Raw genomic sequence first — 17,802 nt, 5'->3', positions numbered from 1 at the left:
GATTCTTCCTTACATACCAAGCCAGGCCCTTGCTCCACTTTACTCAGTAATGTCTACAGTAGGGATTAGGAAACTATGGCCTTCCAGATGTTGCTAAGACTTCCTTGAGCCAGCATAGTCAGTGGCCAGGAATGTTGGGAGCTGGAGTGCAATAACATCTGAAGAGCCATAGGTCCCCCATCCCTAGTCTATGTTGACCAGAAGCCCCTCTCCAGGGTTTCTGACAGGGAGCATTCCCCAGCCCTACCTGGAGATACCAGGTACTGAACATGGGACCTTTGCATGCAGAGCATGTGATTGCTTGCTTACTTATTTTGTATACTACCCTTCATGCAAAGATCACAGGGCAGTTCACAACATAAAAATACAAATGAGAACACAAAATACATAATAAAACTAGAACCAAAACAAACCAATACCCCCCCACACACAAACACATTTTAAAGGCCATGGAATGTTCAATCAGCCAAAGGCCTAGTTATAGAGAAATGTTTTTGCCTGATACCTAAAGATATGCAATGAAGGCGCTAGGGGAGCCTTCCTGGGATGCGCATTCTGCAATGCAAGCGAAATGGGTTTTACCCATTTATTTATTAATTGTTTAGGGAAGACCCCTTTTCTGATTCCTTTCTACGTTCCTTTATACAGGAGCAAGCACATATAGAAGACATAACTCAGCAGCTCAAGGAAGAAGGGGTTGACACTACAGCGCCTGCAAAGGACCAGCTCTGTTATGTCTGGAGTTTGTTCCTACGCAGTCAAGAGGAGTTGCATTCTGCTGCCGGACAGTTAGAGAAACTGAGGCGACAGCAAGTGGAAGAGATGAGAGAGGTAGGTGGGAAGATTGTCAGCCACTGGCTGCTGACACTGGAGTAGGCCAACCACTTCTAAAGGGTTTTTCAAAGGTAGATGCTTTCAGGTTTACAGCCCTTGGGATTGTTCCAAGCTAGGTGTGGACAGTTTGCTCAAGATAGAAGTCCATGCTGAAGAACTTCCCACAGCAAATATGTATTGGGTACATGGACTGAACATACGCCATTTTTATGCATATGGTGGATGTTACACCACAGTTGTTGGGCATGTTGTGCTTATTTTACAATGTTTTTTATTCTGAAAGTGGCTGCTCTCAAGATGCCCAGACTACAACGAGAGGGGCATGGAGGGCCTGTCCTCTGGGCCATAATGTTAATAATGTGCAGTACAGGACCTGGGCTTGTTTATGCATTACATTCCATCTTTGGCACAGCATAGGAACTGAGCTTTTAGCTCAGCTTCCCTCAACTGGGACTGAGAGGAGTTGTGGTTCAGAACCCACAAAGGGTGCCCTGTTAGCGAAGGGTGATATAGCTGCTGTGTGAACATGTTATAGAAGTCTGTGGTTTGTTTCTGTCCCAGCACAAATCTTCTAACAGAGCTGGAGCATGTTTGAACTGTACATTTTAATCTTCCAGGCTTACCGTGACAGCTACTGGGAATTGATGTGGTTTCTCCAGAGAGGGCTAGCTTTGTGGGAATGAGTCCCAGTTCAGCCCATTGCTTATCCCTCTCATATTTTAGGGCCTCCCAAAGATGTCCATAAACACAGCTCTATCTTTTTGTCCCTTTAACAAAAAATCCTACTTACCTTGGCATGGGGCAGGGGAGCAAAATTTTCCATGATTTCTGTTGGTTTCCTGGTTTTTGTTTTGGAATTTGCATCCGGTTGTCATAGGTGTTTGGTATGTTGTCAATAGGAGAGGAAAAGTACTCATAGTGCATAGCTCACAGGGAACCTTCCTGTGCAAGGTCTCTTGAAAGGAACAGGATTTGCACAGGAGGGCATCCTTTGTTCTTGGGCAAGTTCCGTTTGATTCAGCCTGGCTGGTGATGGGAATCGTTCTAGGTGGGTTTTTTCCCTGTGGCCTTCAAAGAGAAGAGCGAAAATAATAGGAACAGCAGGCGGTAGGGTCTTTCTTATGTCTGACGCAAGGGATTGATTGCGTTTCTCAACTGTCGTCAGCTTGACAAGGTGAAATTTAGATCTTTGCCATGTGGCGTGAATGTCCACACAGAGAAAAATCTGCCCACATCACATTTGTATAGAACCCCCTGCCCACTGAGAGCAACAGAAGGCTGTGTAAGCACATCTCCTCCTACTTTGAACAGAGGATGTCTGGAAAATATGTCTGGAGATATTTAATATGCCATTTGACTTTTTTGTGCTAATTGAACGGAAAAGGAGCAAAATAGATGTGTTAGGTTGGTGTTTTTCCCAGACTTGAAGGACGCCAGAATCATCCGGCTGGATAAGAGCCAAAAGTCCATCTCAAAAAAGTGTCCTGGTTCCCCACAGGGCCAGCCAGATGTCTCCTGTGTCACCAGTTGCTGGAAACCACAGGAGGCGAGAGTGCTCTTGTGCTCAAATCCTGCTTGCTGGTTTCCCACAGGCATCTGGTTGGCTACTATGAGAACAGGATGCTGGACTAGATGGGCCATTGGTCTGATCCAGTAGGCTCTTCCTATGCTATTATGTTGCCTGCTCCAGGAGATAGGGCAATTTCCCACACCCCCTTACAGGGCCTGGAGTGTGGGGTGGCTTGCAGGGGTGACGCCAAAGCTGTTTGTTTTGGAACTGCCCCCTCAGCATAGAAAGCTGGTTGTGTGGACTAATGGGCTTCCAACGTGGCAAAAGCCCCTTGCATGAATGGAGAAGTATGTTCGAATCCTCAAATCAGCAAAGTGTTTCAAAGAGACAGTACAGACAGCAACCATTTTGTGTGGCTTTTCTGTTCCTGGCCCCGCACACCATTCACATTTCTGGAAATGTAAGAATTAAAAAAAAGAAAAGATGGGACCCTTGCGCTTAAGGAACTGACAGTCTAAAATGACAGTTGGAAATATATAATTTAAAAGTGATCCAGGTGGTTTCAGTTCCTACTTGCACTGCTCAACCTGTCCTGGATTAAATACGACCCTTTGGACATGTGCACATTTCATTGGATGTGTCCTGCTTCAGGGATGCCATGAGTCCACTTAAGAGATGGTCATATCACAGTCTGAGGCCAAGTGCTTGTGGAAGTGTCAACAAGCACAACCAGACCTGGACTTCTTTGGAAATGATAAAGTGGGGAAGAGCCTGTCAATTCTTATCAATGCCAGATAGGGTTGGAAATGCCTCTGCCTGAAGCCTTCCTGAAAAGCTGCTGCCATTCAGTGCAGACAATACTGAGCAAGCAGTATGACAGCTTTTTTTGTTCTAGTGAAATATATTGGTGTGGGCAGGGGGCTTCAGGCTTCCCTTGTCTTGACCTTAAACTCTTGTTGATTCAAACTTTAGATCAGTTGCTTTCAACTGTGATTTGTTGGTTTTTTTCCATTTGGTTATAAGGGGAAGATCAGTCATGATGGATCTATGTGCCCAAAAGATGGTGTGTTCTTTCTCCCCTGTGAGAGGTAATCTGCCTCTGAATAGCAGTTGCTGGGATTCATAGGTGGGAAGAGTGCTGCCACCTTTGAAAAGTGGCACTCCAGACCTGCTTGTAGGCTTCCCTTTAGGACATCCAGTTGGCCACTCTGACAGTGGAGCACTGGATTAAATGGGCATAATCTAAGAAAGCTACCTGAATCCCTTGTGATGTGCAGGAGTTCTCTGTGGCAGATGTACCAACAGTCCCATGCCCACCAGTTAAAATGGAAATGCTTCTCTAGCACTAGACAGTTTGAAGGCTTCTTCTTTAGCTATGAACAGCATAAATCCATTCTGATCTAGGGGACTCTGAAGATTTCTCAAACATGTGAAAATCTACATGAAGGTTAACCTCAACATTGAGCAGAAGGTAGGACAGAGCTTTCCAAACTGTATGTCGTGACACATTAGTGTGTCGGCTGCAGCGTATACGTGTGTCATGCAAATGCTCCCTACACTATTCCTGGGGCTGGAAAGGAGTTAGTTTTACCTCGAGTTTGCTAGTAAAACTGAATTGCTGTGTTGCGAAATGATGCTTGTGTAAAAGTATGTCATTAACATGAAAAGTTTGGAAAGCTCTGGTGTAGGGAGTCCCATAGTGTTTTCAGGCAGGGCACTCATAGGGAAGGACTGAGCAACCTAATTCTGTTCTTTCTCTGACTCGCTGGGTGCTAAGGCATAGGCCTGTGCCATTCTGTCTTGTACAGCTTCATTGAAAAAACTCATCTCTGTGTTACACATTTTGTGTGGCTTATTTTACCTAAAATATATATTTTTGTGTGCCCTTCCTTTTGTACACTAAAACCACATAGTCAGATCTGGAGAGCTGCACGATCTGAAAGGAAGTTGCATTGTGATCCTGAAGCAAGTTCAGGAGTGTTGAAGTGAGTTGGTCCACTGAAAAAAACTCATTTGCAAGAGTTAAGCATAGCAATAACTCCATCTGCTGACAGTTAAAGAAATAACCTAATTTCAGCACAGTGCAGATTAGTATGTGTATATGGTCTTTCAAACAACCTGATCCCAAATAAATCAGGTCTTTAAAATTTAATACCATCACTTTAAATTGAGCCCAGAAACAAAAACTGGGTTTTGCCATAGAAGACAGGAATGAATGAATGCATGAGCGAAAGAGTTTCAGTTATTAGCTGTTGGGAAAGACCTATGCCTGAGACCTTGGAGCGCTGGTGCCAGTCACAGTAGATGTTACTGCTGATGGGAGCATCTGGCAGAAAACATGCAGCACAATTGTTAAAACAGCTGCCCAGGCTCCCCATTTACTAATGACACAGGTTCAAGGGATTTGTGTTAATTTACAGCTACCACCTAAACCCAACCCAGTTGGTGAGATAATCTACAGCAGCATCTCTGCATAGCTGTCAACTTTTCCCTTTTCTTGTGAGGAATCCTATTCGGAATAAGGGAATTTCCCTTAAAAAATGGGAAACGTTGACAGCTATGCATCTCTGGTATTTCCTCGAGTTGATGAGGCTCATTTGACAACAACAAGAAATTGAACCTTTAGTGTCATTGGTCAAGTTCTGTAGAACTCTTCCAGTAGTGATTCAGGCACCTTCTATGCCAGTACAGTGGTACCTTGCAAGACGAATGCCTCGTAAGATGAAAAACTCGCAAGACGAAAGAGTTTTTCGTTTTTTGAGTTGCTTCGCAAGACGAATTTCCCTATGGGCTTGCTTCGCAAGATGAAAACGTCTTGCAAGTTTGTTTCCTTTTTCTTAAAACCGTTAATACCCAGGGAATCCGTGCTTCGCAAGACGAAAAATTCGCAAGACGAAAAAACTCGCAGAACGAATTAATTTCGTCTTGCGAGGTACCACTGTATTGAAATGCCTGCTGAAAACCTTTCCTCAGGGCCTATGCAGGCAATTGAGAGTTCATCCTTCTGCAGTGGTTTATTGATGCTTGTTTTTAACTTTCTTGCTTTCAAATTGTTTCCCCCTTTTTATACTTTTATTGTGCGGTTTTTATCTTTTTCATGTTGTAAAGTGCATAGATAGATTTTTATGATTTAGCGGCATGTACTTTTAAATAAATAAATAAATGGGCAAATAATGCAGCCTGACCTGTCCTTGCTGATTGGGAATCATAGACTTGCTTTGTCCTTCTCTTTTCAGGTGGAAAATTACGTGGCCCACATCCGTATGTTGACTGAAGCGCGGGATTCTTTGGCAACTGCATTTGAGAGAGAAAATGCGCAGCTTAGGGTGGAAGTTACACAGCTACAACTTGCACAAGGTACACTCTCTCTCCCTCACTTTGCTGAATGTGTCAGATCCAGGATCGTGAAGCTGAGGCCACCCTCCTAAAAGTGTCCCCTCAGCTGGCCCATTGCTCTCAAGGATCTTGATCAAACTGGAAAGTGGGGCGTAGACCTGTGTTTTATTACTTTATCTACTTAGAGCATTTGGACCCCATTCTTCAGCCAGAAACATTCCCCATGTGGCTTAAATACAACTAATTAAAACAAGGCAGTCCCTGACCACAGGCTTACAAGGTATAAAGCACAATACGCAATACACAAGGGGAAAGGGATAGGGAGGGAAGAGGAAAAAAGCAGACTTAAACCTCTTTTGTTGACCACCAGCATTATGCTTTCCATTTTTAAGTTCGGAATAGAGTAGTTGCTTTGGAAGACAATAACTAGACTACAATGGTCTATTGAGATTTGCTTTATTGTCTGGTTTTCTGTTTTTATATTGTAAACTGCTTGGCACATTTTTATGATACAGTGGTATATAAATATTTTTACAAATAAATAATAAATATAATGGCCAGCTGGCATGGAAGCAGCTCAGAGGCAGGAGGCACCAGATGGAATTGGTCTTTCAGCTGGCTGATGGAATGAGCCCTGCTTCCCATCTCTCCCAATGAAGTAACTTTCTTCCTCTTATACTTCCACCCCCAGTTTCCCTAAATAAAAGGTGCTGGGCAGGTTGACTGTTCCGGGGGAACTCATGAAATGGCTCACCTCAGGAGCCCTGAGAATCACAGTCCAGGTGTCTGTGATGTGCTTACTGGATTAATCTGTGGTTTTAAGTCTGTACAGAAATCCATTTTTTAAATATGTTCTTAAATATGCATTTTATCGTAAAAATAAGATAAGTCAATGGACTCTGCGATTTCAGTGATTCTATCCTGAGTACAGCTTAGTTCAATATGACCTGCGTTTTATTTCAGTGTACACATTTCCAAATGTATTTTATCCTAAAACAGAGCTTGAGGGCCAGAGCCTCTCCTGATGTTTCCCCCACCTCGGCATCTGTTATCTAGAGGTATATTTACTTTGGACTAGGGAAAAGGATTCTGTGGCCCTCCAGATGTTTCTGGACTACAGAATGGCTTTCCTTTGGCCCTTTTTGGAGACTTATTTTCTCTGTAAAATGATTAAACAGGAAGTGGGCAAACCTCTGGGTTCTAACACACAGCTACAAAAGAGAGAGATTCATTCAGTGGAGGCTTCAAGGAAAAATTGGCTCCTTCTTTGTTGCATTGGAATCAATATAAAACAAACCAGGCAGTAAATGTGGATGCAATAAGTATGCTTTAATTTAATTACAAAAGAGCTTGTTGGTTCAGGTCAATGGCCCACCTAGTCCAGCATCCTGTTCTCACAGTAGCTAATCAGATGCCCCAGTGGGAAACCAGCAATCGGGATCCAAGCACAAGAGCACTCTCCCTTCTGTGATTTCCAACAACTGGTATTCAGAACCATCGCTGCTGCCAGCTGTGGAGGCAGAGTATAGCCATCGATAGCTAGTAGCCATTGATAACCTATTAAATCCTGTTAAATATATTTACTGTTTAGCTGTTAAATCCTGTTAAGTTCATCCTGTTAAATAAATGTTGAACATAAGGTGGTTAAGTTAAAGGTTTGAACATGAGTTAGGAAAGTAATAACTATACTCATGAGTATAGTTGCAAAACCAGAATTGAGCTCTTGCTGCTTTCCTCTGCTCATTGCCCACAGTGGTTCTCAACAGTGCTGCAAGCAGAGAGCTGACCTTGAGGAAAAAGCTATTTCCATAGCTCTTGCCTAACCCATGCTATGCATTTAGTGGGTGGATCGATGCATTATGTGATAATGGATCAACAGCTTTAGTGCGGGGGGGGGCGTGCTCAGTCTCCAAACCACAAAGCCCAAATTGCCCTGCACACAAACCAACCAAGCAAAAGAATGGAGCAATTTAAGCATTCACAGAGAAGATGTTTTTGCTGATGTGTTAGAATCAAATAAGTGTTTTTTAAAATTGTCCTGCTCGTTTATTGTATTTGTGCCTGGTTGTGCAGCTGACTTGGCCTCCTGAAGCAGCTTACGGCAGTTTAAATCTCAGTTGCCAATGCACAGAAAAGTTACATGGAAAATAATTAAGAGAGCAGTAACAAGATAAAACAGGCATAACCTTCTCAATGTATCCTCAAAGAGATGGAAGTAAAAGAGACCAGCATATTCAAAAACAGTAATGGTATTCCAGCTCTCATCTGATTCAACCCATGCCACATATCACATCTTAACTTTGAAACCTGGTTCCCAGCACTCTCTTCTCTTAGTATAAGGTTCCCAATGAAAGCATATTTCCCCAATGAGAGTCACAGTGCCCTGGTTTCACACCTCCCAAGTGACCGTTGGTGGCTGGTGCTTGCCAGGACTGGAAGGGGAAGCGGGGAATCAAAGGCAGTATGCTGGGAATCGCAGGTGGGGAGAGTTACTGTTGCACTCAGGTCCTCCTGGCTTCCCAAATGCATCTGGTCAGCCACTGAGGGAAGCTGACCACTTAAGTGGGCCGCTGAAAAAAGTAAGGGGAAAGGCTGAAACTTGCCAGCAGAGTATCTGCTTTTCATGCAGAAGGTCCAAGATTCACTGTTGCTGGATCCAGCTCCCATCATCCTTGGCCACTGGCGAGGCTGATGGAAGCTGGAGTCCAACAACTTCTGGAGAGCTGCGACTTACTCTCCGCTGGCCTGAGGCAGCTGGCAGAGTAGAGTCTGTCATCAGCAAGACCTGTGCCATCTTTATGGAATGTGAACCCAGTGAATGCAAAAGAATCTGTCCAGTGACAGTGATGTCTGAACCATCCAGATTAGCCTGGGTTTATCACATGGAAGGAAGGAAGAAATCTAGAGAGGAGAGCAACAGTGGTTTTGCCTACAGAACAAAAGTGAGCAAAACCCTCTCTCATAACACTGGAACTTGTGGACATCCAACACATCTAAATGTTGGGAGATTGAGATGAAATAGAAGAAAGGACTTCTTCACACAGCGCAAAGTTAAACTACGAAACTCGCTCCCGCAAGAGGCAGTTATGGCCACCAACTTAAATGACTTTCACAGAGGACTGGACAAATAGAGGAGGGGCTATTGATGACTACTTGCCTCCACAGCTGGAGGCAGCAATGCTTCTGAATACCAGTTGCTGGAAGCTGCAGGAGGGGAGAGTGTTTCTGTGCTCAAATCCTGTGGCTTGTTTCCCACAGGCATCTAGTTGGTCACTGCGAGAACAGGATCCTGAACTAGATGGGCTCTTTTTGGCCTGGTCCAGCAGGGTTCTTCCTATGTTTCTATGTGAACGGAAAGTACATAGGAATCATTGCTGTGGGACCTAGGCACGACTGTTCCTCCCTCCACTCCCTGAGCTCCACATGCTTAAACAGAGCAAAAGCCAGACTGTCCACTCCCTGTCCAAATGAATTGCATGTTTCCACTCAGAGGCCCTGCTGCCGGTTGCATTTGGAATTGAAAACATCGCTGCAGTTTCCACTCTGTACTATCCCCTTTGATTTTAAACTGCAGTTTAATAAAGGGGGTGTACAAAAGGCCGAGGATAGGCAGTAACAACCAAAAAGGGAGCAAGAGGGAAGCAGAAATGGCTGTGCTAGGACCACGCTGCATGGGTTATTTCCTTGTTTATAAAAATATTTCATGGAAAAAAAGACATACATAAAATTCATACATAAAACCATGCAATAAAACAAAATTTTAAAATCAGAGGTCAACTAGAGACAGTAGCCAAATGATACCCTAGATTTATCCCACATCTTTGTCTGGTTTGCCAGCTATGGCTGTTCCTGGACTGGGATAGCCTGACCACTGCAGTCCTTGCATTGGGAGCCGTGAGGCTTGGTTACTGCAATGCACTGCCCTTGGGCCTGATTCGGAAGCTCCATCTGGTGCAGAACGCAGCGGCCAGACTGTAGATGGGAGCTGTTGTCCGACAACATGTGACCCCATTGTTGAAACAGCTACACTGAATGCCCACTTACTACCACACTGGGTTCAAGGTCCTTATATTAACTTGCAAATCCCTAAACAACTTAGGTACAGGGTACTTGGATACCTCTTGAACCCTTCTAACCCAGCTCAATCATGGAGATCACCTGCAGGAGCCTCGTTGGTTGTTCCCCAAGTAACATCATCTGATAGTAACACAAAACTGAGCCTTTAGGGTTGTTGGCCCAGTCTTGTGGAATGCTGTTGCAATAAAGATTTAGCAAGTGCCATCTGTTTAAACATTTAAATGTCTGCTGCAAACTTTTCTGTGCCACCAAGCTTATGCAGACAGTTGATGATCTTTGATTTTATCTTTTATGGTTTTATGTTGGTTTTATTGTATATGTATTTGGTTATTGTAAAGTGCTCTGATAGTGATTTTTTTATGAATAGAGGTAGACAAGTGTGGAGAACAGAGTTTTGTTTTGTTTTTAAATGGGACAAAAACCTTGCAAATCTTTCTGGAGGTGGAAGTGGAATGAGTGAATACAACAAAGCAGCAGCTGAATTGCCTTCAGCTCTCTGGGCAGGCATGGAGGCAGCCCCCTCTTTGGCTATGGATCTTGGAGGTGGGTCTTTCTTGTCTCTGGCCTTGTTTTGAAGCCCAGCAACTCCTTCCAAGAAAGCTGCTTCCTTTTTTAGGATGCTTAGGTGTGCATTTCTTCCCCACCCCACCAGAATCTCAGCAGAAGGAAGTGGAAGAAATGTTGGAGCAGGAAGGCTTGTTTGATATCGCCCACAGCAGCCCCAGTGAACAGGTTGCTTATTTGCTGGTTGAGAGAAGCACCCTGCTGGAGAAGATAGATGCACTGGAGCAAAAACTGCAATCCCCCAGCTGTTTGGAAAGCCTTTGCGCTGCTCAGCTTCAGGTACATCACCCTTCTTTATTTGGAATGCTTTTGTATTCTGCATTAAAGCCCTGAGGGGCTCCCAGAGCAACTTGCGAAAGAGTCATAGTATAGTCTTCATTCAAGTGTAGCATCGGAAACGGAAATGCCATGGTGTCCATATGGGGCCAGGATTACCGAGGCAGCATTTTCTGCCCTAGAATCATAGGGAGCTGCCTTATACCGAGTCATGCCGTTGGTCTGCCCTGCTCAGTATTGTCTGCACCAGCGGTGGACAAAAGCTAGGTTGCAATCTACTGGCAGGTCTCTGGGTGATGTGTTGTAGATCAGCATTCGTTTCTGACGAGGACTACAACTTCTGTTGGCTATGCTGGCCGAGGCTGATGGGAATGGGAATCCAACAACATCTGGAGGCCCACAGGCTCCCCACCCAGTTGCACAGGGTCCTGACTCAGCAGCTGAATACCAGTGACCTCTCATGGAGGAGAGAACTATTAATGGCTACTAGCCATAATGACTCTGCTCTGCCCTTCATAGATGGAGGCAGCCATGCTTCTGAATACCTGTTGCTGGAAGCCACAGGAGGGGAGAGGGCTCTTGTGCTCGAATCCTGCTTACAGGTTTCCCTCTGGGGCATCTGCTTGGCCACTGTTAGAACAGGATTCTGGACTATATGGGCCATTGGCCTGATCCAGCAGGGTGTTCCTATGTTCTTAATGTGCTAGCCACCTCAGCTGGCTTTTTCCTTTTAAAAAAAAAGTGTCTATTTTGTTTCCAGGTCTCACTAAGACAGGAAAACATAAGATTTCCCAATTAATTTCCCTCCAGATTGATAGGGGAGAAGTATGCATATTCAGGGAGCAGAAGAGGTGTTTTCAGATAGCATTATGTTTGTTTTTACTCTCCATGTTATTTATATTAGTACTATGAAGAAATGCAAGGGGAAGTATTTTGGTGAAGTTATGTATTTTTAATAATTCTTCTTTCTTACTTTTTCTTTTTTGTCTAAGGATCAGTTGGATCATATCCAGCGGACACTAGAAGATGAGCTTCAGGAGCAACGGAAATCTATGCAGTGCACCAAAGAGATGATGCATAAAGTAATAAAGAGAAGAAATTGGTCCAACCTTTTTCACTTCTGCTCATGCTGCTTAGCGTCGTAGTGTATCTTGGGCGCATCAAGGGTAACATGGTGTCAATTGAAAGAAAGCCATGCATGGATTTTTTAAAAAAGGTATCACATAATTCCTGGAAAAAGTTGTCTATAGAAGTTGTAGTGGAAGGACCAGACACAGCACTGACAGAAACCTTGGGAAATGAAATGGAAAGTGCCCTATGGGATGAAGATCTATGTGAACTTATGAAGCTGTCCTGTACAAAGTCAGGAGAAGATTGGTCTATTTTGCCCACAGATTTTTGTTTGTTTGTTTGTTTGTTTGTTTTAATTGCTGGGAGGTATAATCCTAAAAGGCATCACATTTGCTACCTCTGTATTAGGGGCTATGTGCTATTGTAAGATGAAGCCACCAGTTTTAAGAAAGCTTTGCCCCACCCATCACCACCTTCCCATCCCGACACGGCCTGAGTGAGAAGCAATGTCACGGGCCCTTAATTCTGCCCGCTTGTGTCCATCTGTTAAAAATGAAGGTTCTGGCACCTAGGATGCAGAGAGGCTTCCTCTAAATATTGTACTTTGTCTTTTAGTCTCATGCTGAAGAGCTGGCTAGACAAAGTGCCTTGCTTAGGCACACTGAGCAGCACCTGGAGGAAGCCACACACAGGTTGCAGTTGGCGCAGGCAGAGATCCGGAGGCTGACAGAAGAATTGGCCACGCAGAAGGAAAACCAGAGCAAACTGGGTGAGTTCCAACTGCTTACAGCCACTGACAATTCAAACTTTTTTGGCAGACCTTGGCTGTGATCCATTTTTCTTCTCTGGAAGATGGCACACTACGTCAATCCCCCACCCCCATCTTACATTAGATATAAACACAAACAAATACATTAAGATGATGTTAACATATAGAAATATTGGGAATGGCCAAGGGGGCTACAGATCTATTCTCTTTATTTGCCCTCAATAGCCTGGTCGCGTATCCAAGAATTTGCACTGCTGTTTAAGGACTGGCGACGTGCTCCATATAGCCAGCCACAGCTAATGGTGTAGCACTTATGGTTTGGTTTGGTTTGATTTTATCCAAGAGAGTTTTTAGACGTTTTCAAAGGCAACCTCCCATGTAGCACATTGCAGCAGTCTCATCTGGGTGTTGTCAGAGCGTGGGCCACTGTGACCAGGTGATCTCCATCAAGAGGAAATGGGGATGGACACAGCCTGACACACATTTTGGTATCTGTGCCAGCTCAGATTTCTAACTTGCATTCAAGACAGTCAAGAATTCTCATCTGGGAACTGAGTTCAAGGAGAGAGATAGTCAGCCTCTGTCCCCAAAATAGCTACTTTCTAGGAAAAAGACGTGGAAGCTGTTTTGTAAAACACAGGAGGCTCCCCAGGAGGGTCCCCCCCCCCCGAAGACTTGACAAGTTGGGAATGTGACCCTCTAAACTCCATTTTCCCTCAAGGCAGAGAGTGTTGCAAAATCACCATAGAACTTTCAGTTAGTGTGGGTCCCAGACTGGCTGCTCTGCTCAGCACAGTCCAATCTCCTGCTCTGCTTTGGTTGATCAATTTCTTTTTAGGGCAGCTTTTGCCTCAGAGGACACGTTCTGCACAATGTGCCTCAGCCTCCCGACAGCAGTGCGCCTGCAGATCCCAATCAGAGCTGCTGGTGGATTCATTTTCTGGGTGACCCTCGAGTGCATGAGCCAGTGAGAAATCTGTTACAATTTGCAAGTGGTGTTTTCTTTTTTTACACTTGTTTGTGTATCTATGGCTTTTAGTATTTTGATTTTTATGTTATTCTGTGGCATTCCATGTTTCAAGGTTAGAAATTTATCTAGATAGGCTCTTTAGGTTAAACTTGGGCTTCTGGGTGATGTATTAAGAAGACCTGTGTGTTTTAACAATTTGTGAAATCTGTTGTAAAGGATTTATTCTACCTCTTCAAAACAAATCAGATGGAATCCCTGATTTATTTTAGGTACAAAGCAGCTATTCCTAACCTTTTTCACTTTTAATAGATCACTGTGGGTTATTACAGGTTAACAACAATATTATTTCTTGTTTTTGCAACAATAGATGAACATGGCTAGTCCCTAGCAATTGCTTTAATGTTGTTTATTGGTGCTCCACACACATCCATTTAAAGTATAAATTAATGGATTTTTTAAAATTAGTAAATAGAGAAGCATTGCCTAAAGCACACAGACCCTTCTGATCGGAGATTTCTGGGACAGTTCTTCTAGCAGCGTTCTTCAGCCTTGGGTCCCCAGATGTCTTTGAACTACAATTCCCATAATCCCTGACCAGGATCATGGGTTTTGTAGTCCCAACATCTGGGGACCCAAGGTTGAAGAACACTGTTCCAGCACACTGTTTGTACTTACTGTGTATGTGTTTAATTATAGGGACAGCAGTAATCTATAACTCTCCTCCCCCCCCCCAAACTGCTCTATTTTTCAATCAGCTCCATCCATGGCAGAGAGCTTGAAAGAAGAGGCGAATAAGGTGGAAGACAGTGGTAAGTTGCATGCTGCCTATATCACTTGCTTAGCACATTTGCAGGAATAATTATGATTTGTATTGGACCAAAGGACAATCTGGTTCAGCATCCTGTTTGCAGCAGTGGCTAAAGAGATGTTTAACAAGCAGAGCATTTAACAAGCAGAGCATGAAGGCAACAGCCTTCTCTGCATTTGGTTTTCAGAGATGTAAGTGGGGGGAACTGCAACAAAATGTCACACTCATCATCTGAAATTGATACTAGAGGCAGCATGGAGTACACCTGCCCCAGCATGCTCGTGACCTGGATACTCCGTTCCATTCCTCATCTCCTTTTCTTTTCCTAAAAATCACTTAGCAATTTGGGGGGATGGGGTGAATGAACAAATTTTGAAGAATATTTCAGGGTTTGTTTGCTCCCTTAGCTTCCCCTTCTCTCCCCTGCAAGGATTTTCCTTAAGATCCTTGTTCTTTTTTCTTTCTTTTCTTTTTTGTACTTCTGCAAACATTAGGATTCCCCACAAGCATGCTGGCATACCTCTCTTAATTCTCTGTGGCTTTTAAAATCATGATCCTATTGGCACTCAACCAGCTGAGTTTGTTATTAGAGTGAATTGTGCTGTCCTGCTCGGTTCCATCATAGCTGCATCTGCCCAGGCAGCTCATTGGTTCCCCCTCATTGGCTATCAATGTTTCTGGGCAACAGCCAAATCCTGGCCTTGCCTAGCAGTGTCTCCATGTATTTCTCAGTCCGTCCCTCTCTGACGACATTTTCACTGGGGCAGTCAACTAGCATCTGAGCTGCACCACTCCACATTGTAGGAACAGGCATGACTGAAAGTTCCTTCAACCCCCAGTTATTCCTTGTACTTGAAAACATGCCAGGGGAAAAGCTTGGGCTAGAGCCACCGTCTAATCTTCTAGGCAGAAGGAGCCTTTTTGTGCCGAAAGGGCATCCAGTCAACTGAGCCCCACCTGTAGCCTGAAGTGGTACAGCTGTATTTCCCTCCAGAAACAGTTAACATGGATGAGCATTAAACTTCCACTAGATTCCCAGAAGTGGTTTTTATGCTGGATGAAAGATCAAATAGAACAGAAAACTGAGCATGTAAAGAAATGTCAAGGAGACAGAATAAAGTGTCATCTGAATGCAGCCTGAGAAGGGGCTACTTACCGGTATATCATGGGGGTAGGCTGGCTTGCTAGTTCCCCCGAGGGCCCTGGATCTCCCTGGTTGGCCTCACAGACTACTCCCCTGTGATGTTTTGCTTTGGGAGCTCCAGGCTAAACTCTGAAGAGGGTTCTTCCAGCAGGGGTATGACCAGTGCTTTTTTTCTTTAAAAATGTTTAGAGGAACTCTCATTTTGACTCATGAAAATCACCATTTTATAGTACAAATCGGGAAAAATAAATACAGTAAATGGACAGAAGTACAAAGATTCACAAAATGTTTAGGGGTATGCGTCTCCCTCTGCCCCCCCGGAAAAACGCACTTTGTATGACACAACTCAGTAACAATGTTCTGGTCATGTGTCCAGGAAACATCATGGGCTGTGTGCCTCCTCTAAAGGCCTGGGTCATTAATTTTTCTTGTTTACAATTTTTTTAATTGAATTTTAGTAATAACCAACAAGTTTTCCCCATTTTTAAAAAAATTGTCACATTGCCAACAAATAAGTAGAGGATACAGTAGTAAAACATACCAAGAGGGAAAGGATATGTCATCAATAATTACAAAGCCTTTTATAACATAACAATAAAAAACAAAAACATAAAAAACAATTATGTTTTTTAATGTGAAAAAGAGATAAAAAGTAACCTTGAACTGCACTAAAATCAAGACAGTCGTATGGTCCTGTGGGACCTGATGCTCCTGAGCCTCTCTACCTGTATATAAAATAAGATTAGACCCTATGGCAAAGAAGCACTTGGGGCCCTGGGCACTTTTAGCTTATGCTAAAAGACTTCCAAAACTTGGCAATCGTGGCCTGAGCCACCGTCACAAAATGCAAACGGTGCCATTTCTGAGATGTAAAACAGCGTCTACTTGGATACCTGCTGGTCATGGCCCCTGGTTGCCTTTAGAAATGTCAGAGCTACAGAAGGCCAGGGAGCTGAACATCCGATTGGACCAAGAAATCCTGGCACTACGCAGCAGAGTCCAACTCCTCGACTCGGAGAGACAAATGTTCTTGGAGCAGGTCAGTCTGGGTCACTAATGTTTGGAGTACTAGTGACCATAGTTGCCGGTGTGGTGTGTGTGGTGGAGCCGAAGAGCCACCCATCCATCACCAGCATTGCTGCAGCTTACCTGAGCAGGGCAGGGGAGGTTGGGGTTGTGCATGTGAACCTTTGGAGCACCAGACTGGCTTTTTGTTAAACTGTTGTGTTGATCTGTTCAGACAGGCTCGCTTCTTAAGGATTGGTATCCTCAGGCAGTTTCCAATGACCCAAGTTGCTGATCCTATTATACTGCTGACCCAAAATGCTAACTGCAGCTACCCATGCTTGGTGGTCCTCTCAGTGCTGAGTAGGGATAGGGGAGAATTCCGATTCAGTTTGCATTTAGAGGCGAACTGAAATTAAGACGTCTCTGAATTTTATAATGCAGCTCTCCAGCCAAGTAATGTGTACAAAAATACTTATACAGTACTAGGGTAAAGTTTGCATCTAAGTGCATATATTGGGGAGGGGGAGCATAAAAAATGCATTATATTAGGGGGGATTGCTTTGCAAAAATGTGTGTATTAGGAGAATTACACACCAAACTTCTGGTACTTTTTTCATGAGAATTTACTTTTAAAAAAATCACATAAATATGTGGAATTGTGGAGAACTGAAGAATGGAAAAATGAGAAACTGAGAGAAACTGTTTTTAGATTATGCAAGATCATTTTGGAGGGGGAAATCCTCAGCAGGCGAGGAATTGCTCTGAGAGGGTCTTTCTAACCTGGGTGAACTGGCCCAGGAGAGCAGAGGTTGGATGTGAATTCTCTCTTCTGAATGAAAACCATTGGAAGTCTTTCTTTCTTTCTTTCTTTCTTTCTTTCTTTCTTTCTTTCTTTCTTTCTTTCTTTCTTTCTCTTTCTTTCTTTCTTTCTTTCTTTCTTTCTTTTTGGCATTTAAGGCTGAAAAGCTTGATGAGGAGGTTCCCAAGTATCAGGTGACTGAGGAAGAGCCAAGATATGTATTAGCCAGGACGGACCAAACTAAAGAACAAGAAGGCTGCTTGTTGCAGGTATTTTAAATTTATTTATTTGTTTGCATGTTTGTTTGCTATTTTTGTGTCTCCTGCATTCTCCAAGGAAGTTAAGAGTGGCATAAATTGATTTCCCCCCTTTTATCCTCATGACAACCCTGTGAAGTAGGTTAGTCAGAGAGAGAGAGAGTTACTGGCCCATGTTTCCTGAGTGAGCTTTGGGGCCAACAGGGGATTTGAACCCTGATCTTCCCAGTCTTGTCTATCCTCTATGCCATACTGGCAGTCTATTTCTTCTCACTGCACCCCACATAAGGGTCAGATTTAAGTGGTAGAGGGGAGGTTGTGATTTGAAGGGGCTTCAACACTTCTCCTACCCACCACTTATTTCCAGCACTTAGGCCAC

At 43.8% G+C, this 17,802-nt stretch overlaps 1 protein-coding gene across 6 annotated transcripts in view; it reads left to right on the top strand.

Moving 5' to 3' along the window:
• CCDC30 (coiled-coil domain containing 30) overlaps window positions 1-17,802 on the top strand; it is a 39,563-nt gene that overhangs the window by 1,719 nt on the left and 20,042 nt on the right. For 3 of the 6 annotated variants that reach the window (XM_053400366.1, XM_053400363.1, XM_053400367.1), the window contains exons 2-10: window positions 649-831; window positions 5,581-5,701; window positions 10,199-10,300; window positions 10,410-10,600; window positions 11,590-11,679; window positions 12,284-12,437; window positions 14,163-14,216; window positions 16,283-16,398; window positions 17,325-17,435. In XM_053400366.1, the coding sequence (XP_053256341.1) occupies window positions 649-831; window positions 5,581-5,701; window positions 10,199-10,300; window positions 10,410-10,600; window positions 11,590-11,679; window positions 12,284-12,437; window positions 14,163-14,216; window positions 16,283-16,398; window positions 17,325-17,435 (1,122 nt within the window). Of the gene's footprint in view, window positions 1-648; window positions 832-5,580; window positions 5,702-10,198; window positions 10,301-10,409; window positions 10,601-11,589; window positions 11,680-12,283; window positions 12,438-14,162; window positions 14,217-16,282; window positions 16,399-17,324; window positions 17,436-17,802 lie in introns of those variants that run through there. The other 3 variants (XM_053400364.1, XM_053400365.1, XM_053400368.1) reach the window with 3 other exon arrangements.

This window comes from Podarcis raffonei, chromosome 8 (assembly GCF_027172205.1).
Source record: "Podarcis raffonei isolate rPodRaf1 chromosome 8, rPodRaf1.pri, whole genome shotgun sequence".
Taxonomy (NCBI): Eukaryota; Metazoa; Chordata; class Lepidosauria; order Squamata; family Lacertidae; genus Podarcis; species Podarcis raffonei.
This window is presented reverse-complemented; position numbering and strand designations above follow the sequence as displayed.